We start from the raw sequence: 22,221 nt of genomic DNA on the forward strand, positions 1-22,221 counted from the left end.
ATCCTTAATTTATTTGAGAAGCCCATTCTTATCCTTGTTTTCAGGAGAAAACAAATAAGCTTCTTCAATTTTTCCTTGCAATTTGGAAATCGGTGATGCCAACACTGCATTTACAGTCCATTTCCCGATCTCATATTCACTGCACTTATCTCCAAATCCTTACTGTTTTGAGAAGAAGGTGGAGTGGCTACACTGTTAGCCTGGAAATCAATGCCTAGGAGGACTACCGTCGCCCACCAGCCAGTCAAATGTCTTATTTCCCATCCCAGCTTCTCCGGTCTTCAGGCAAACCTCCTCTTTCTTTTCATTCACTCTTTGCTCCCAAAGCCTGACTGGTATTTCTCCAAGCTTCCAGGATACTGGGATGCTCTTTCCTGGCCCATCCCAGGCCCAAGCCCTTGACATAACACAGTCATAGCATGTGTCTCACTCAGGCAAGGAAGGGCAACTTCTAAACTTTCCTAAACACTTCACCCATGATACTGTGAATTGCACATGGGCTTCCTTTTAATGTGATAGATGAGATCTTTTTTGAACATTAAAATTCACATGCAATAAAACAATGAGTAAGGCCCTTTTAAAAGAGGGTTGCTGTTTATAAAGAATCCTGTTGTGAGTTCTTCAACAGAGCATCTGTTCTCTACGATGGAAGCTTCTTTATTTAGACTCTTCTTTATTTTGTAAAAAGTAGTTTGCAGGCAACTTACAGTTAGCCCTGACCCTCTACCTCTCCCCATGCTGAACCAGTGTTCTTCATCCTATACATGACAGTTATTAGTGTGTTTTGCTTCTGAAATTCTACTTTATGTTTCCTCTTCAAACTCCTCCTACTTGGATAGCTCTTTTCCCTACTCTGTTGAGATAATATAAAATACGGTTTATTTCTTCAGAGATATTAGTAGTATTTCTTCTAGCCCAGCACAATCTACAGCTTTCATCTCTTCTGAAAGTCAGCTGCGGCCCTGTGCATTTCCCCAGAGACAAGAAAATAGAAAGGCTGAGATTACCAGCCAGTAGCTCCCAAGTGAAGTGTGTTATCTCTATTTTACTGGCCAAAATATTAGAGTAGCCAAAATAGATTATAAGATTATAAGAATAGAGACAAGATTATACTGCTTTTATTTAAATCAATAAATAACTCTGAATCACTTCCGTAATGCTTGATATTTGCTTTTACAGTGAAAATTTTTCACACATTTGATCAAATTTCTTTTATTGACAGAGTCACATATTCCCAAAACTTCTGGATAGATTTCCTGGCTCATCTCCTAAAAGCATAAGCTAAGTTTCCAAAGCAGGTTAACCTAGTTAACATCTTAATTCTATGAAGGGAGCTACACAAGGACAAAGCCTGAGTTCTCATGTTGCTTCTGCCAACATCTCTTTGGTCTCTGATGAACCTTATCCAGATTTTAAGGTATATTTAAAGAGTAAAGAAAGTAGCACATTAAAAGTGCTTATGAGGGGCCCTACCTGGTGGCACAAAGGATTAGGACGCAGCACTGCAAGCTAGCCACAGCCATTTCAGTGCGAGTTCGATCCCCGGCCCAGGAGGTGATCCACATAGCATGGCAGACCTCTCCTCCCCTCAGCAGTGTTCTTCATTGATCTGCCTGTTCTGTTTCCCACTCTGTCTCTGGTGAATCCTCTCACCACCCCTGCATCTCTGGCCTGTACCCCAGTTCTGTATGCATAGATGTTTTAAAAAAAAGTTCTTATGAGGAACTATCCTGCACTGCTGGTGGGAATGCAAACTAGTACAACCACTATGGAAAACTGTTCGGATGTTTCTCAAACTGCTAAAAGAAGAGCTTCCATATAACTCATCAATCCCACTCCTAGGAATCTACCTAAAAGACACAAAAACAGTGATTCAAAAAGACAACTGCACTCCCATATTTATTGCTGCTTTATTTACAGTTGGAAAGACATGGAAACAACCCAAACGTCCAAAAGTAAATGACTGGATTAAAAAGATGTGGTACATATATACAATGGAATATTACTCAGCAACCAAAAAAGAAAAACACATGTCTTTTGCAGCAACGTGGATGGAGCTGGAAAAGATCATGCTTAGTGAGATAAGCCAGAAAGAGAAAGAAAAATACCGGATGGTTTCACTCATAGCAGGAGTATAATGGGCCAGGCCAGAAAATAACAAGAATAATGAACAACCATATACCAGAAACATTTTGTGGGGGTGGAGTGGGGAATGGGATCAAAAACAGGGGGGTGGGAAGGGAAATGCATGGGATTATGGTGATGGCACACGGGTGATTTGGTAATGGAAGCCTACGGGGATTACAACTGAGATGGAAAAAGACACAAAATGATGTAAAAATAAACTATTATTTTTTGAAAAGGTCTTTTGAAAAAGGAATTTGAAAATTTCTCTTTAAAAAATCAACACAAGTCAGGTAACAGATTAGCATTTTCTGCTTTCAAAGAAAAGTAAAGCTAACCTTATTGGAACATCAAGAAAGAAAAAGTAGTCATTAAACCAAGGCAGGATGGGCCACCCAGCAGTTTAGCATTACAGATGATGAGGAATTTAAGTCGGGTATAATGCAGATAAGAATCTGAATGTCTGGGAGCCACCTGATAGAATGCCTGAGATAGACTTCAAAAATGATCCATTTCAGGTGGTGGGGAGTAGAAATGGAGGTATTATGAATCAAATGAACTCAGCCACCAAATATTAATTTTCAAAGCTGGATATCGGGTACAAGAGAATTATGTTACAATTCTGAGTTCTTTGTGTGTATTTGAAATTGTTCATAATATACAGGAAATAATGAAGGTGGGCCAAAATTATAGGACATCAACAACGGTAAACTCACATTACACAAAATGCTTTCTTTTTTATTACAAAGGCAAAATAGAAATTGATAACAAAATTACTTCCAAAATGCAATTACTAAATATTCATGAAGTAGCAAAATGTATATGTCAAAGCTTCTGGAATTTGACTTACAGGATAAGAGATTAGCCTGAAAATGTTTTTATTACTTGAGAAGATTGAAAATAAATGAGCTAAGAATTTTGTTAAATAAGTTGGCAGGACAACAAAGCATAACTAGAAAAAAATAACAGGGACACTCTGGTGGTGCAGTGAGGTAAAGCACAGCACTAAGAAGCTAAAGCCTCTTCAGCATGAGTGTGATCCCTGCCCCAGAGGTGATCCACATGGCATGACAGACCTCTCCTGATCCGCCCACTGCTCCCCTCAGCAGTGTACTTTGTCAATAGTCAGTCGGCCTGTTCTGCTCCCCACTCTGTCTCTGGTGAATCCTCTCACCGCCCCTGCACCGCTGGCCTACACTCCAGCTCTGTATGCATAAATAAATAAATCTTAAATAAAACAAAATGTAAATCAGTGACTTTTAAAAGATAATCTAACCTATAAAATAGGAGGGCAGAAAACCACAGAATTATGGTTGAGATTGGGGTTATCACTTCAACTGCTCAACTGGGTATTTTTTTTTTTTTTAAGTAAACTGCCAAATTGACATACTTCCAAAGCAAAGGATTTCAAAATAGTTTTCACTACAGAAGAAACTAAAAAGATATTTGATGATTTTACTTTTTCCTACTCTTACCCTTAAAAATACCAGTGTTACATGATGGCACCCATCAAATTTTGAAGAAATAAAAAATTACGCTGCTATTGAAATTTCACTAGGATATGAAATAATATATAACTCCTTTATTTGTGTAATAATTCATATTTAGCAAGCTATTGCGTGAAAGGAAAACCAAAAGAACATCTCAATGAGTTTGAATATGTAGAACAAAATAATAATGAGACAAATCTAGAATAATACTACAGGAGTAATGTACCATGATCAAAGGCAGTTCATTCTAGGAACAAAAGTGAATTCAATATAAGGATAGTTATACATTTGATTCTTCTTACCTGTGAATCAAAATAGATTTAGTCACATTGCAATAAAACCCCCAAAACATGTATTCTAATACTGATTTGAGCAACATCTAATTTTTCTGAAACTTGAAATTAGAAAGACGGTGAATAAACAGTGGTTTAATGGCAATACACTTAAGTTGAGAGAATAAATAAGTTTTATCTCTGTCTCATACTTTTTGATTGCGAGAGACCATCATTTCTCAAGTAGGATCACATGCTTGAAATTGTCACAATATCTGCTCCAGGAAGACCCCAATAGGATTTTATTTTCAAGATGACAAAGTGATTCTAACATTCATCAAGAAAAATAAACAGAAAAGAATCATCAAGAACATTTTCAACAAAAGTCAGATTTTATTTTGGCATCCATGAAAATAAACTATAACATGGTTAACACAAGATATTTAGACGTAGAAAGATCCAAGATATTTAGATAATTGTAAAGAGGACATTTCAAATTATTAGCTATAATATACATTATTTAATGTGCTACAGGAAATTGAGTATTTTGTGTAAAATGTTTTATTATTTTAGATATAATAGTTTTGTTTGTAAGAAAGGACTCCAGGTATTTTAATAGCATTTGTTCTGTGCCAGGCACTGTTCAAGGCTGTAGAGGTACATTAACTCGTTTAATCATTCCCCAAAACGTATGAGAGCGACATGATTCTTGCCTCCCACTGAGTAGATAAAGAACCAAAGGTGCGCAGTATTTACACAACTTCTGGGCAGATACACATCTTCTATGTAAAGAAGCGCAGGCAATGTGTCCATTCCTCTATACGCTCCCTCTAATGTCAGTCAGGAGAACGCGCTCCTTTTTCAGACTCTAACAAGTCTTGTTGCTCTTCCCAGGGACCTGATGCCCAGAACCCTGGACGGGCAGATCACCATGGAGAAGACGCCCAGTTACTTTGTCACCCGGGAAGCGCCCGCGCGCATCTCGGCCATGTCCAAGGACACCAAGCTCATCGTGGTGGTGCGCGACCCTGTGACCAGGGCCATCTCGGACTACACGCAGACGCTCTCCAAGCGGCCCGACATCCCCACCTTCGAGAGCTTGACGTTCAAAAACCGAACCGCGGGCCTCATCGACACGTCGTGGAGCGCCATCCAGATCGGCATCTACGCCAAGCACCTGGAGCACTGGCTGCGGCACTTCCCGCTCGGCCAGATGCTCTTCGTCAGCGGGGAGCGGCTCATCAGCGACCCCGCCGGCGAGCTGGGCCGCGTGCAGGACTTCCTGGGCCTCAAGAGGATCATCACCGACAAGCACTTCTACTTCAACAAGACCAAGGGCTTCCCCTGCCTCAAGAAGGCCGAGGGCAGCAGCAAACCGCACTGCCTGGGCAAAACCAAGGGCCGGACGCACCCCGAGATCGACCGCGAGGTGGTGCAGAGACTGCGGGAGTTCTACCGGCCCTTCAACTTGAAGTTCTACCAGATGACCGGGCACGACTTTGGCTGGGATGGATAACCATATAATTTAAAAAGAAAAAAAAATCAAAATATAATATATTTTTTTATCAATCAGTAGAGAAAGAGCAGTTTAATATTTGTGCTGAAAATATTTGAAATATTTGTTTCAGTATTTTTTTTAATGAATGCTAAGTGGTTGTTCTCACCTTCATCTCCATCTTAATGTATAACCAACACCAAACAAAAAAGAAAATTTCACTCATCTAAATATTTCAATTTTTATTTTATGTACTATCTACACAATTACACAGTATGAGCATCCGTTGCCATTACAACTTTAAGGAGAATTCTAGGGGTAAATCAATCAAACAATCTTCATCTCAAGGCACAGGTAAAACTTAGACTTGTTTTTCTTTTTTTCCCCCTTTCCTGTGCTATTTTTGTTAAATTCCCAGCTGATAACAATAACAATAACAATAATAATAATAATACATTTTTATTATCAAATTACCATTTCAGAGTTATTTGAAAGAGTTATTTCCAAAAGATGGAAAATTATTTGTTCATCTTTATACTGCTATATGGTATAAGAGCATAGTATATAGAAATTATGGTCCCTATTAACAGGTCAGGAAACTGAGTCTCAGAGAGGTTAAATGGCTTACTAGGCCAGATGGTGGATCCTGGACAAAACCCCATCTTGCATTTGTTCCCTATGTCATGTCATTTTTTCAAGGAGAAGGAGAAATAGAACAGCGTAGTTTTAGAAACAATTAGCTAGTTTGTGGGTGATAAAGATGGACAGAGAGGGCCTCCTATATTGGTATCCAAGCTCTAGTGACTTCCCCACAGAAGTCACAAGTGCTCCTGGAAACCACTCAGAGCTGCTGAGAATCAGTCTTGGACTGTTGATATACTCTGAGAGATGGAAATTGACTTGATTGAGGCTGAGAGGAATTACTGGATGCTTGTATTGACCACATGGACAGTCAGCTCAGAACAGGACAGATGTGGCTGTGTGTTCTTTTAACTTCAACTATGTGTTCTTTTAACTTCTTTTGTTAAAAGGAGAATCCACTTCAAACCTCTTTCAGAAAAGAAAATCTGCTGCTCACTGTAATGTCTCATGTCTAACCTTGGAGCTAGTACTGAAAAAAATAAATTAACCAGCAATTCATTTACAACCCTTTTATTTTTCATGGGTGGAAGACTTACTTTTTTACCTTACTTTCCCCCCACTTCCTACTTATACCAATTATGACCTAATATTCGTTCATATTTGGGAACTATTCTGAGAAATGCAGATATGGATAAAATGGTAGATTTTCTCTTCTCCCTTCTGTCTGCCCATCCCCCATTTAAATAGCTCAGATAAATCTATAGTTTATTAAGAGTATCCCTTTACTCTCTGAGAGGGTATTAACAAGATTAGCATTAATGGGAATTAAATTGGTTTAGAGAGGAGCACATGCAGGAAATATATAAAACACTTATAATTAGTCTGTCAGCAACATTTTATTACAGGTTTAAACCCAGGAGGAAAATGTCTCCTATCACATGGAAGTTTTCTGTATCTGCTAAAATTTAAAGGACCAGACAGTCTCAGATTCTAAAACAATATTCTTCTTCTCTAAAATTGTCAATCAAAAACAAACAAACAAACAAAAACCTACAGTTGTTTTAAATGCTAGAAGCTACATCAGGTGAAATATTTCTTGAGAAGCATAATACAGGATTTAAATGAGGAAAAAATCATTTCAGGTTAGTTATTCCATCACTGCTCTAAATCTACGGATTTGTATATTTTAAACTCCTATTATGGGAATTAAATAAAGCCCAAATCTAGATCGCCATTTCTGGGCATTGTCTTTAATTCTGTGCTCTCTGTTTTCTAGTGAGGCAGCCTGTTTTTGGCCTATTTCAGTGGTCACTACCAGTAAAACAAGATACTCATACTCTTTTCATCTTTTTTAAAACTCATTTTGTTTGTGCTTCTGATTCTTTTATAAGCATTTGCTTGGCACTATGCAACCGTGGCTTGCACAAGGAAACAAATGCACCTCTAACAGTTGTATTCAACAGCCTTCCTTTTGTGTTAAGAAATAAAAAAAGAGTTATGTGCAAAAGACCTCTTCTTGCATGAAGACATTTTTGGGGTTGACATTATTTAAAAAATGCAGGACTAGAGAGTAGACCAGGAAGACCTTTTAGTTTGAAAGAGTTATTTCCAAAAGATGGAAAATTATTTGTCCACCTTTATACTGCTATGTGGTATAAGAGCATAGTACATAGAAATTATGGTCCCTATTAACAGGTCAGGAAACTGAGTCTCAGAGAGGTTAAATGGCTTACTAGGCCAGATGGTGGATCCTGGACAAAACCCCATCTTGCATTTGTTCCCTATGTCAAGTCATTTTTTCAAGGAGAAGGAGAAATATATTTCATGAGATTTCATGAGAGTTTTTTAGAACTTCTAGATCCCAGCAAAATACATAAAAATCAGGATACTCTAGGTTTCCTCCAGGAAAGTCATTTTCCATTCCTGCCTCTGAGTTATGCTTGTTCCTGCTATGCATGGACTTGGCCTGAGATTCCTTTGTCCTTTCAACAATACCAAATAGGTTTTGTTCTTGATTTGAACACCGTAGTCATCTTTAATCTATGCTATATGCTTTACAGCCATGTCTTCTGACCTCCCTAATTCTTATTAGAGAGGGAAAATTCTCCTACTAGACCCACCAGATGTCTACAGCTTCATTCTGAGCAGTGTGCTTGTGAGGTCCTGTCTACAGTGTCTGAAATTTCTAGTAACTTAGCAAATATGAAGAGAAATTAAACAATCAATAACTGGAAATAGATATTTATGATTCTAGGAGTAAGCTTTTAGGAAATAGATACTTATGATTCTAGGAGTATTAATTCTACTGCAATGTTCCTATTGTCAAAGAACTTCAAATTATAATCGCCTCCAAGGCAATTTATATCAGATCCCCACTTGACACCTAAACCTTTGTTTAGCCGGTTATACAGAGGTTTAAGACATTGATTTGCCTGCAAATCTTCCCTCCTGATTTTTCAGTTGTAAAGAATTTCTCCTGAACCCAGGTTGTCAACTGCAACCTGCCAAAATGGTTACATATGAAGATCTCTAAAATGAAGTGTGACTAAATGACTGTCTACAAAATATCAATAGTTTCTAGCATTGGTTAGAAACCAATGATTAGCATTCCAAATGAATCATTTTCCCTTATCACCACCAGGTCTCCACTCTCCTTATTTCTGCTATATAGAACAGGCTAACCCTTAGGGAAACTGTGCTTAACAAAAGATGATTTTGCATCCCAGGGCTATGGCTGGAGACATTTTTGATTGTCCCAAGGATGGTGGAACGTAGGATGCTTCAAATAGGTAGACGCCAGAGATGCTGTGAAATGGAAGGCACAGGGGAGTCTGCTTAGAGTCATCTCATCCAGAATGTCAGCAAGTGCTCAAGCTCCTGGCTTAAAAAAAAGCAAATCATTCACAGGCAGTGTGTGTCTGAACCAGTCCTAAAAGCCAGCTGCTCATGAATGCTTCACTGGTGTTTCTTTCACTTATCACTCTCAGTTTTTCTCTAGAAAACCTTTCTTTTTCTCTTTAACTGTGTGAAGTGACTCCATTATAGTAAGATCAATGTTTTAATGCTGTGCTTTGCCAAGAGGGGTACTAAAGAGGAACACTACCCAACTGAGTTTTCACCACTGAGACACCGGAGCAGCTTGTAACAAATGAATAATTGCACTTGTGAAGTGAAATCAATCAGCTTCAGGTGGAAAAATAACTTTTCAATGAAACATTTCTAAAGGCTTTTTTTGGTTCAAGCCCAGTGTTTCAATCTGCCTCCATGACAGTGCTGTGACAGTATTTCTTGCCACCTATCACAACCAAAGTGTCAAGAGAGAGCAGTAAGTGGCTCTTCTTTTGTTAACCAGCGAAATTCAGAGGGATGTGCCAGGGTTTACAAATGGCCCAAGTTGCTGACTAATAGCAAAGAAAGGCAAATTCTTGTAGCCAGATTATCTAGAAACCCCAGAACTTTGTATGTGATTATCATACAATCAAGGATGAGAAGAGTGTATCATTCCTGCTGTGCCAGCTAGGCATACAGCAGGTTTTCTATGATCTGGGCAGATAGGAAAAGGAGTAGTCTTGGAGACCGGAGTGGCTTTTTCAGGCGTTTAATGATTTTTTGACACCATCTGTAGTGAGGCAACCAGGTGCAAGCAGGGCTCTCTGGCGTTGTCTTGTGGTCTCTTCCTCTGGTAACCATTCCTCTGCCACTCTCTGCTACCTTTGTGGCCTGACCTCCCGGGCACTGATGTACGCCCACTCCAGGTGCCCGTCATTAGGCACACGCGCCTGGAACCCATATTCACAATCCTAGGCCCACATCCTGCATTCTAGGGCACAGGTGATAGCCACAGAGGCCAGCAGCCATTGAGAATAGCCATGGAGGCTATTCTAATTGGAAGATCTTTAACAGTAAGTACATTATAGTGGGACTAATACTCCTAGAGTCATAAAAAAATCACTTACCCTACAGCTCCCAACAATAACAACTGTGGCTGAGAACCAGTCCACCAAAAGTATTCCCGCAGAAATAAAAAAAGATCTACCTCTCCTACTGGTCCTGTCATTGCTGAAGAAAAATGGGACTTTGACCCAACCCACAAGCCCTGTTAGGAAAATATCAGTGTTCCTACAGAATCATGGTCCTTGAAATACCTCCATCTATGTATAAACAGGTTTGTGCTCAGAGTCTATGGATGGAAAACACGGACAGGAGAAACTTCAGTACAAATCCACTGTGGGATATTTAGGAAATGCCTTGTGCATTTCAGGCAAAAGCCCCAACTTTCTAGTTCAAGTTCCTTCTCCCTTTGGATAACTATAAGCTCACAATATGCTGTCCCCTAGTTTGACTGTTCAAGTAAAAAGAAGCCATATGTGGGAAACATGCCTTTTCGGTTGAGACCTTTCCATTCTAAAATCCCTGGGTCTGATATTTCAGTGCACTCAAAGGATCAGATATGATGTGAAATATTGATAACATATGTTATCAGCTACACCTGGCTGATGCGTGATTACGTTCCATCTCAAGCTGTTGTCAGCTGATAACCCTAAAAGGGTTTTAGGGTCTGTCAGGAAAACTATGGCCCATGTGTTTCAGGAAACCTACAGGATTTACCACCTCTGGGTTTGTCTTCATTGCTAAGACTGATGCGTCATTTCCCCACCCACCTCCAGTCTCCAAGGTTCCTTACTCTTTTCCAGCTGCTTCTCTCCCTGTGTCCTGTCTGTGTTCTGCAATCCTGATATCCCCATCTCTCCTGGCCTAAGTTCTACCCCCTCTTCAAATGCACCACCTCCAGGTGTTCAGATTGCAGGGTGAGAGCGCACAGTCCACACAGGGCAACTCCTTTCAGCCCCAGTGCCTGGGAAAGCAAGTCAATTATCTGTGTAGATACCGAGACAGAGGAAGAGCAGGTGGATTCAATTTTCCCCAAACATATTTACAATAGAAAAAAAGGGGTCTAAAGGAAGATGGGTTACACAGGACATGGAAAATCAGGGGCCCATTTCTGTAAAAGATGGAGGTGTTGTTGGAATGTGTTTGCAGTGCACCCCTCGCCCCGACCTGAACCAGGCTCAGCAACTTGGCATTCCACTTCTGAAAGGTTATCTGCCTCTGGTCTAGCCAGTGACATTTTTCTCACACCTGTTTTCCCATAAAGCCTTATCTAAGCTCAGATTTCTTTATTTCAAGACTACAACAGCTGGTCAACCAGAAACAGTAGGAAGCAAGACAACTTTAGAGTTATTTCACTGCAATTTTTCAGCGGCAACAAGAGTTCTTGGTTAGTTATCAACTGATACCATTAGAGTCAAAACAAATCCTTCATACTACTTGCTCTTACTCTTTAAATCCCAGATCAGATGTTCTTTGTTCCAAAAAATATACATACATAGAATTTATAATATATTTACATAGAATTATTCATTCTATGGATTTTATATAGAAGGGTTTATATAGAATTATCCAGATATAGAATGTATATGAGGCATATATAGATTTATACAGGATGATTCAAAACAACTTTACCCCCTATGTAAACTTAAACAGTATTTTTTTCTTTTTCGCTTCTCTCCAGCTAAACAGTGTATGATCAATTGTAACTCCGTCATTTGCAATAAGCTCCACCCGATTTCCCATAACTGAATGACCTCCTGCAAACATCCTTTAAGCCTCTTTTTCTACCCTTATTACTTCTACATCATTTCTTTTCTGAGTGAACTTTTATCCTTTAGTATTTTCCTGAATTATAATCCTTATGCTAAAAGTCATCTTCTCTATTTAAATTTTTGTACTCCTCCTTTTTATCCAATGAGTTTGTTGCAACCGTTCCCTTTCTGTAACCATCTGGCTCCAGCATTATACCTTTTCATTTAGAACTTAACCTCCATTCTATCTTCTTTGATCTTTCCTTCCTTTTTCTCAGATCATGTTTTTCCATTTTAAGAAAAGTTCAGAGAAAAATCCCACTCCCACAAGTCTTCCAGCATATGGCATTTGAAATTGCTTGGGGATGTAGCTTTCTTATCCCTTCTTACCCACTAAAATGCAAAAGTACCAAATGGCATTGGCTTCCTCTGTAAAATGATTCCCTGTTGAACACGTCTAGCGCTTCTTCCATCTAGCCATAAATAATGAGCTCCTTTCAGACTCTTCGGCCCCTGCTATTTGAGGAGGCCATTAATAAGAGTTCTGTATCATCAGCCTGATAAACTCTACTAGCCCAAGCCATATTTAATGAATACAGAGAAAAACTGAAAGCAGATCTCATTTTTTTTAACCAGCCTCATTCTGTTTTTCAACTTGAGTTTCAAAACTCCCACATGGTAACAATGCCTAGAATACTTTCTCTCCTTGGTCCTTCAATGTTGTCCCTAGATTTCTCACCAGTCTGTCCCCATAACATTTTCATTACTTAGCTGACCCTCACTCCAGGTTCTCCAGCCTGATCTTTGTCATGTTTACTATGGCCAAGTTGACGTTTTCTGGATATCCCAAACTCTGCTTAGCCTCTCTTTCTCTGGCACACGATGATCTTCATGAACAGCCTTCCTTCATTCCCTACATTATTTAAAGTCCTTCTTCACTTACTGTTTTAGTCCAGGGACAAAGCCATCCTCATAATTCATGTGAATTTCACAGTCACTAGATTTACTTGGTACTTCATTGCTGTATAAAACATGAAAAGAAGTCATGATTCAACCCATTCATTTTCTTGACCTCTTCTCCTTAAAAAAAAAAAAAAAAATCCCTTCATCAGTTCTTAATCTTAACAACAAAACCCACATCTTGTGAAAAATTTTGTGCATACTCTTGATTTGATTACAAATGAAGAAATCTTGCATCTATCATTCAGTAGCACTGAATAGCAGTTTACGCATTTATTAAAAAAATGCAAGAGATAAATGATTTTATCCAACTCATCTCAACATATTAACATTTCATATCCAACATATTTCACTTCAGTTGAAATACGTCTGGAAACTTTCTATGGTTGGGGTTGTCACTAATAATTCATTTTCTTCTGTCTCTTAAAATGATTATCATTAAATCAACCACTTCACCTAGTTTTCATAGGACAGTGAAAGTTGTGACCAGAATTTCCTATTATTGATAAGAACCAACCCTATCTGGCCATCAAGCCTTCTCTTCCCCTATAACTCAGTCTCACTAGTCAATGTCTAAGTAGTGACTCGCCTTAAAGCCTGAGTACTTCCCCTTACCTTGAGTCTGAGGGCCTATAATTTCTGTACCAAAATAATTTTTTTTTTTTAGGTCTTAATAACAGTTTCTAAATTGAAGCTATCTCGATCCTTCCATTTCTGACTCTTTAAAGACAACCCCTCACCCTGACGGGTAAAAGACAACTACAAAGTCACTCACTCTTTGTTCTGTTAACCCTTGTTTCCATCACTGCTTTGATCTGGGCCAGACAGATCATATTTTTCCTTTGAGATATGCTATTTCCTGTGAATGTTCTTACTCTAGTTTTTCCTACCTTCCTGTTTTCGCAAAAGGAGGAGGTAGGGACCCCACTCTGAGTCCTTTACTTCCAAGAGAATGCATAATTTAGAATTTCATCATCACCATTCTGTATCTTGACCAATCATATCAGTGCCTTCTGAGTTTAGAGTTTGCCCAAAGGTTATTGTCAAGTAATCAGAGAAGGCATTATTTCTTGCTTTGTGTCTTTGCCTCCATAGTCCCTGCTGAGGGGAGCAGCGGGCGGGTCAGGAGAGGTCTGCCATGCCATGCGGATCTCCTCCAGGGCAGGCAGGAATCAAACTCATGCGGAAGTAGCTTAAGCTTCTTAGTGCAGTGCTTTAACCCACTGCGCCACCAGGGAGGGGCCCCAAATCTGCCTCTTTTTAAGTAAAGGTAATAGTTTCTCCAAAGGCTGCAGTTCACCTTAGTTCCACATACCAAGATGATACAGTAGAAAAGGCCTACTCTGGACAAGTGGAGAAAAATCCACCTCTTGGGGAGACTCACCCTACAAAAAAAGGAATGGTGATACAAGAGGAAGTTGAGCTTGGCAATCTCAGCCAGTGAGTGACACCTGGGGCTTCACCCCCTCCTCTGCACCTCTAGGCCTTGCTCCAAGACTCCTAGCTAGAGTGAAACTGACTTCCTGAATGGGAGTAGGGTGAGGAGGAAGGAACTGCAGCTGTGAGGCCTTGTTGAATGGCAAAAGGAATGGAAGCCTCATGAACAGGATTCTCCTGGGCTTCGCTCTTATGCTGTCTTAGTTCTCTGGACCTGATTCTCTTCAGAAACTCTGGCAGCCACTACTTGGTCCTAAGGCAGATTTAGCTTGCTCGGTCCCTTTTTCCTTTCCTGACACAGCCCTCTGTCTATAATCTCCTCTGCAAGGCAATTAGGCTCCTTCTCATGACAGTTTTGAATCTCAGCCTTGGTTACCCTGCTTTGGACCCAACTTATTTGGCTGGCTGGCTGCCCACCAGGGGATGGGTGGTTTCGGAGCTTGATCAGGAGCTGGTATACGGAAGACCCTCTTCTTGTCTCTCTCTACGCCTTTTGAAGGTCTCACTGATTGGAAATCTTCCATCACCTTAAGGTATGATTACGTTGCTCTAATGAGTGTGGATGACGTACCCTTGACACTGGGCAACATGGGTTCTACTTCATAACAGTGTGCAGTCAGATACCCTTGGCTTTGCCTGGTATCAGTAGCATCTCTCTCCTCCTACTGACTGAAATAACCACTGTGCAGTAAATTCAAGGTTTAAAAGAGAAGTTTATTAAAAATATTATTCAGCCAAAATGAGAACCCAGGTGCTGGGACAGTCAAGACAGTTCTCTAAGAACCTGACCTGCCTGCAAAGGTCTGGTCTCAGCTTATATAGATTACATATACAGAAAGAACACTATTATTCTTTAGAAAAGAGGACATCGAGTTAACTTCTAACAGGTAAATTAAAAGAGGCTAGTTCCTAATATTTTTAGTAACTGATGAAAAAGAAGCACCATTCATAGTTTCAAAGTGATCTCTTATTAGCTCCACCATGGCTATTTGCAGGAGAAAATGTAGGGCTGAAGTTATTTAAACCTTTATCCTAGAGTAGACCCCTATAGATGTGAGGCTGTTCGATCATGCTCCTTCTCCCAGCCGCACATAAATATGATGGGGTGGACTAAGGCTGTCGGCTTTTTGGATGTTCTCTTTGTTTCTTACCCAAGGTTTCTCCAGAGGAGCAGAATACAGACTTCCCTCTCTCTTTCTTGCTTTTTGACTCACACTATATATGTCCAGGCTGCTTTGCGCAGAGATTATGCAACTGGGTTAACTGCATTACATTTTAGATTGTTTTACCTTGAAACTGGAAGACTACTCAATTACACATCTGAAAGTTTCCAAACCTTAACGTCTCTATCAGGTCAGTCAAAATCGTAATAGTATGATTTAAACCCAACGATGGAGTCGGTGTTTGTCATTCATAGTTACATCTCCCTCTCTTACAGAAACAAGTGAGGAGGGAAACTGCCAAGTGTTCCCTTTCAGAAGTCGTGCACTGAAAAGCACACACTTGAGGTCACTTAGTAAAGTGGCCCCATGGGTCCCCCCTTACACGGCTGCATGAGGCTGTAAGGAGCAGTGCATTAACAGTATGGGGTCTGGAACTTGAGTCTGCCACTATCTTGTGGCCAGAACTTGAGTGGCTCTCCTGACTCTCAGGATGTTTATCAGGGAGTAGGAGAAATGGTTTCAAAGACTTCCTACCAGCTCTAAACAAATATGAGTGCAAATTTCAGCAAATTCTTTGCTTGGTGAGTCCTGGTGATGGCATGTCTCAGTGCAGAACACTGTAGGGTTTGCACAAATCTTTTGATGCCACAGTAAACTCTTTTTTTGACTGTATCCTTAAAGATGCATATTTCCATGGTCCTCACTGAACACTCCTAAGAATCTAAGTTCAATGCCACTTCCTCAGAAATACTTTTGCAACAAGGCGGTGGAGTATTTTATTTATTAAAAAAAAATCCCCCACAAGGGGCATAATGATTGGGCAGATGTTACAATTGATCATCCCCTTCCACTTCTGCAAACATCTAGTATAGAAGCAACTTATATTCACATTTTATATTTTCATTTAGAAGAAGAAAAAAGGTGATGACATGGTAGTTAAATACATCAACACTTTTCAAGTGATAAGTTTTAGGTGAAAAAATGTCATGAGAGATTACTTCTATACTGGCAAGGGTGTTGTTCAAACTCAACAACCATAAATAAAGGTTAGTTTAACTGGGAAGTCTGTTTATCAGAATGTTTTGAGCTCATGAAATTAATTCATGCTTGTAGTTACAAAACCTCAACATGATGAATATGGTGTCTGGCAGCAGTTCCATAAAATGAAGATATTTACCCTGATATAGGACTTACGTGTTATGAAATGAAACTTTACAAGACTCGTGGCTTTATAAACTAAGATGTTTAGCATTTTAAATGTCTATCAAATTGGTTAACAGTTTTAGTTTCCCTGATTTTTCTTAAAGATTTTAACTTTTAAAGGTTAAATCTGATTTTCCTAGCAATTTTTGTAGTTATACTAAGGTTTACCAGTAACAAGCAAGGTGATACTTTCCTCTGATATTTGGTTCAAGTCTCCAAACTACAGTGGAAAGGAAACTAAATGGAGAGCATTTGAGGTGGTAATGTTGATTTGATACAATTTGTTTTCTCATCTTTGCTGAAGTGGTTATTATATCTATGTCTGTATTAAAGAGGGACTCAAAGTTTCAAGTTTGAGGCCCTTATCTGATGATGATGACATTACTTTCAAGGACCCTCCTGGTGGCTCAACTGGTGAAAGAGCAGCACTTGGAAGCTAGTCACAGCAGCTTCAGCGGGACTTCAATCCCCAGCCAGGGAGGTTACCCACATGGCACTGCAGACCAATCTTATCTCCCCAATGCTCCCCTCAGCAGTGTACTTCATGATCTGCCTGTTTCTGCTCCCCACTCTGTCTCTGGTGAATCCTCTCACCACCCCTGTACCTCTGGCCTATACTCCAGTTCTGTATGCATAAATAAAATTTTTTTTTTAAAGTCTTTCAAAACTTTCTATATGGCCCCCTCCCTGGTGGCAGAAGGGGTTAAAGCACAGTACTATGAAGCTATGATAGACACTTCTTTAAAAAACAAACAAACAAACAAACAAACAAAAAAAAAACCCACTCTAACATTAACAGTTAATTAAGCTTGACTTTGGTCAATATTAGCATAAGTCTTTCCACCCCATCCTTTTACTTTTAATCCATTGTTTCTTTGTACTTGAGATTCTTTCCTTAACAGCAGTATATCTTTACTTTCTTATCTTTTATAATGATAAAATCTCTGTATTTTACATTGGACAACATTATTGACATATAATTTTAAATCCATCTTGACATTTGTTTTCTGCTTGGTTCACCTCTTATCCCTTTTGTTTTTTTTTTTAATGTATTTATGTCCTTTGGATTAACTTTTTTATGGTTCTGTTGTATATCTTCATTGGTCTATCAAAGTGGGTTTTTGAAATTTGAGTTCTATGCTTTTCTGTTAAGTTCAAGAAATAAGGGATTGTCTCAATGCCTAATATTTATAGTTCCATGGCAAAAACAAAAAGTCCGTTTCTTCTGCTTAATATCTTCTAGCATTGATTTCTACCTTTACCTGTTCATTATAATAGTTGGCCTACGTGCTTTGAAGAGCATGCATGCATGCACACGCGCACACACACTCTTTTTCTCTGCAGCTCTTGGTCTTGCACACTTGTAACTCTATCTTATTAACTTACTACATTAAAGAATTCTGATTTAGAAGATGTGAGAAATTAGATCACTAAAATAAACCTACCATCCCAGATACCTATATTAGTTTTTTATAGCCACTCTAACAAATTACCATGTGACTTTAAAACAAAAATTTATTTTCTCACAGTCTCTAGATCTAAAAGTCTGAAACGAAGTTATCAACAGGGTTTGTTTCATCTTTAGACCCTGAGGAGGAACCCATTCCATGCCTTCTTCCTAGCTTCTGATGTCTGCCAGGATCCTGGGCATCCCTTGCCTTACAGCTCAAATTCCTGCCTGTCTTCACATGACCATTTTCTTGTGTGTGTCTATATTCCCTTTGTCTCCAAATCTCTTTCTATTCCTATTAGATTTGGGGGCACCATAACTTCATATGACTTAGTTACATCTATAAAGACCAAAGAGGGTTATATTTACAGGTAAATGGTGTTAGGAATTCAATATATCTTTTTTGGAGAGAAACAATTCAATCTCAAGCAGTACCATAAACTCAGAAGGCATAAGATATACTGAGTCACACGTAATACACCATAGACAAATTATTTCTCCTTCCTGAATTTCATGTCTGTGTTATTTGTTGCTCAGGAAAAAAAAAATACCAAAAATATACTATCTCACAGATTCTGTGGGTCAGGAGTCCAGGCACAGCTTAGCTGGGTCTCCTGATCAGGATCTCATAAAGCTGCAATTGATCAGGCTGCATTCTCATCTGGAGGCTTACCTGGGAAAAAGTCTGCTTTCAAGGTGGTTGGCAGGTTGCTTATTTTTTAGGCTAAAATAGTGAGGAGTCAGTCTTTGGAACTACTCTCAACTTTTGGAGGCTGCTGTCAGCAACTAAAGATTGCCTGCGGTTCCTAAAGGGCAGCACAGCCCCTTGCTTTGTGATTTTTTTTTTAACATACCTATTTGCTTCATTAAATCAGTAAAGCAATTCTCAAGAGCAAGCCTGTTAGTGAAGACCAAACTGACGCCATGACAGGCTTCGGAATGCTTCTGCATCACCAGGCCTGCATTTCGGTTATCAACGAGGCACCAAGGCCAAGTTTAACTGTAAATGTCCTAATCTTGTTCATCCCATAGCAACAGGCAATTAGCAAGTAGGCAAGTGACCAGTACATATCAGGAAAGCACCAGATGTCCTAAGGCTTCCGGGCCGAATAGCGAAGGTCACATCTTACATGTACTGACCAACCAGGTTAAGACAAGATAACTTTGTTCAATGTCCACCAATCAATGTACTGCTGAGCTAAAAACTCCCCTCTGCTGGGCTGAAACTCCCCTCTTCTGTAATAAAAATCCTGACTTCCCTGAGCTCAGGGCTCTCAACTTCGGCTGCTGCATCGGTGCATGTTGGCAGCCCAGGCACGAGTTGGCAATAAAGACCCTTGTGTGCTTTGCATCGGAATCAGCTCCTTGGTGGTCTTTGGGAAACTCGAAATTTGGCATAATATTATCAAAATGAGGGTTTTACAGCATGTAACCCAGGAGTGACATTCATAACCTTTGTTGTACTTTGCTGATCACAAGCAAGTCCTACCCAACTCAAGGGTAGGCAGTTACACAGAGGCACGCGCACCAGGCAGGGGGGCTTTGGGGGGACTTAGTTTCTTTCTGCCACATGTTTCTACAACTGCTGAATGAAGGGGTCTGTTGTGGGTACTCACTAAAGTCTCCTCAACACTGACTTTCAGCATCGAGGGAGATCCTGTACCTCAAGTCTACATCACAGGCAACCCCTCCCTGTGTCCATCTCCCATTTCTAACATGCAAGAACAGAGCCTTTCAGTCACATTATTGACATTTTTGTCAAGTAAGAGCCCCATGCTTATATGTCATCTTTGCTGATTGAGTAACCATTCAGAGAGAGACTCTTTAACCAATTTTAAATGACTTTTAATTCCTGCATAGGGCAAGGCCTTTACTTTCCTCTGACTGGGTAGAATAACTTAAATTTCTAGGCCTCTTGATTTGTTTTTTTCTTTCTACATTCTTTACGGTCTCTTGAAGAATAACACTTTATTTGCTGATCAGACCCTTGGCTTTCAAGAAGGTAAATCACAAAACTATGACTTAAATTGCTAAGAAAGCTTCCCATCCTACTGTATGTTCTTGGCTTGCTTCTGTCAGGTCTGGTCTTAATATTACTCTTGCTGAGATGACCTTGTTTTATGATCCTTGGTCTCCACTAGTCTCTTGCTTACCCGCTCTCCTTTCTTTCCTCCTTTTCTCTCTCTTCTCCAGCCTGCTCAAGCTATCATCAACACTGACTTTGTCACAGAAAGAAAATTAATAAGCAACAGCAAAATAAAAAGTGCACATAAGATGGAAGTGTCTGCTGCTTTTTCCTGCATCCCTGCTGGTGCCTCTTCATCCTGTTCTAGCCTTCATGCTTCTAGCAACAGCCCACCAGCCATTTCCTAGTATCACTTACAGTAAAACTGACGCCCTCCAAGAGAGAAGTTTCCTGATGAGCTACTAGTGATAAGTGTCCATTCCTGTGTGCTATCTCCCTGATCCCCTTGCTGGCCCTTCCCTGTGACACTGGGACCTCTATGTCCTGGGCTAAATGGCAAAGCAGATCCCAGTGTGCTCCCAGTCAGTATCCTCCCTCCTCAGCCTGTCCTCCACTCCACTCCTCACTACACCTACCCTCATCTCATTGGCAAGAGAAAAACATTCTCAAATCTGGGATATAACAATATAGAACTGGATCAGTTGTACACTGGATTCAAGTACAGTTAATTCTAACTGCTGGGTCAATATTCATTGAAACCTTCATTTGAATCTCCACCCTCCTAACAGTGAAAACATTGCTCAGCACGGTTGCGCTTGGTCACAGCTACACAGGATGGGTGCTGTTGGGGGTGGCGCGCTGGTGGGAGATAGCACTGAGACGGCACAAAAAAGCTTCGAGAATACAGATGTTACTGAATGTATTGACTTGGGCCACTGCTGAACGAGAGACAGAAGTACACTGGCTCCACTCTGTGGGTGGATGTGACCTGGCTTAGCAGCCTGGATGCTCCCTCCTGCACCCACGGGAGACATCACTCATCAACCACAGTGCCCAGATACACTGCACTGAGAATGCTCCCCCAGCACTTGCTTTGGGAAACTACTGCCAATGAACTGAAGCCAGTACACATGAGGACATCTATCTGCTGTTCCTGCTCTAGAGTTCAGGGCATATGAAAGGATAAACTGGGAAAAGAGGGCCCTCCCTGGTGGTGTAATGGGTTAGGGTGCAGCACTGCAAGCTGGCCGCAACTGTCTCAGTGCAAGTTTGATCCACAGTGCCGGAGGTGACCCACACAGCACAGCAGACCTCTCCTGGCCTGCCTGCTGCTCCCCTCAGCAGTGTACTTTGTCAGTCTGCCAGTTCTGCTCCCCTCTCTGTCTCTGGTGAATCCTCTCACTAGCCCTGCACCTCTGGCTTGTACCCCAATTCTATATGCATAAGTAAATAAATCTTAAAAAAAAAAACTGTGAAAAGAGGCTTGGAAAGGGCAAGATCATAGCACTAACAAAGGATAGCTTTAATAGTAAAGTCAAACAACTTTGTCACCTTTCAACTTCCTAGCCCTTTATCTAAAATACAGGTGCCCAGAAGATATCTGGGTTTATGAAGGCCACAGACAAGATAACTACATTGCTTCACTTTCATTTATAACAGAATAGTGGCCTCAAATTCAGAGGTTTATACAGATTCAATAATAGACTTCAGGTTCTTAAAACAGTGCTTGGGATGCAAGAAGTACCTGATAAATATTAGTTAGCATGGATAGTAATGTAAGTCAAAACTCCCAAGCAGTTAGCCCTTTGGTGAGGTTTGAGAGACACCGCGGGCCGCCAACACAGCCTTGCCTGTGCGGGCTGGGTAGGATTCTGCCCTCTGCTCCCAAGGCAGGCTCTGGGAAGGACCTGGCAAACCCACTTACCTCTACAACTCCCATGTCACAGCAGAGTGGACATGTCTGTGGGGCCCACAGTGTTGTGTGAATCATAATAAACTTCCCAAAGGCAACCTGACCCCGGCTTCTCACTGTGCTTCCCGTTAACTTTTACTTCACCTCAGAAAGACCTTCGTGGGAAATGCGGTTTTAAAAGTGTTGGAGGAATTCGTCATGGGGGACCTCTTTAGTTACAGAACCCAAGTGAAGTAACCAGGGCAGGAAATACATCTGTTCCACAGCACTGGGCTGCTCCAGTGGGGACACAGCTCTCCTGCTCCAGGGGAATGTTCCTCTCCCAGCATCCTATATCATCACCATCTGCCCCAATAAATCCTGCACCTATTGCTTGTTAAAACCTGTGGTATCCAGGGATGGAGTGCCTGATTCATTAGCTACTGATGAGGCTAGGAATCGAAAGACCTGCCTTCGCCTTTTTGCTTCATTACATTCAAGAGCAATTAAGAAAAGTGATTTTGTCATCACACTCTGGGCGATAAA

At 40.4% G+C, this 22,221-nt stretch overlaps 1 protein-coding gene across 1 annotated transcript in view; it reads left to right on the forward strand.

The window, feature by feature from the left end:
- Positions 1-5,402, forward strand: part of HS3ST3A1 (heparan sulfate (glucosamine) 3-O-sulfotransferase 3A1) — an 88,206-nt gene extending 82,804 nt beyond the window's left edge. The window contains exon 2 of the mRNA XM_004684579.1: positions 4,781-5,402. Within this exon, the coding sequence (XP_004684636.1) occupies positions 4,781-5,402 (622 nt within the window). The remainder of the gene's footprint in view (positions 1-4,780) is intronic.
- Positions 5,403-22,221: the final 16,819 nt, after the last annotated feature.

Source organism: Condylura cristata, unplaced genomic scaffold (assembly GCF_000260355.1).
Source record: "Condylura cristata isolate star-nosed mole 26May11 unplaced genomic scaffold, ConCri1.0 scaffold00017, whole genome shotgun sequence".
NCBI lineage: Eukaryota > Metazoa > Chordata > Mammalia > Eulipotyphla > Talpidae > Condylura > Condylura cristata.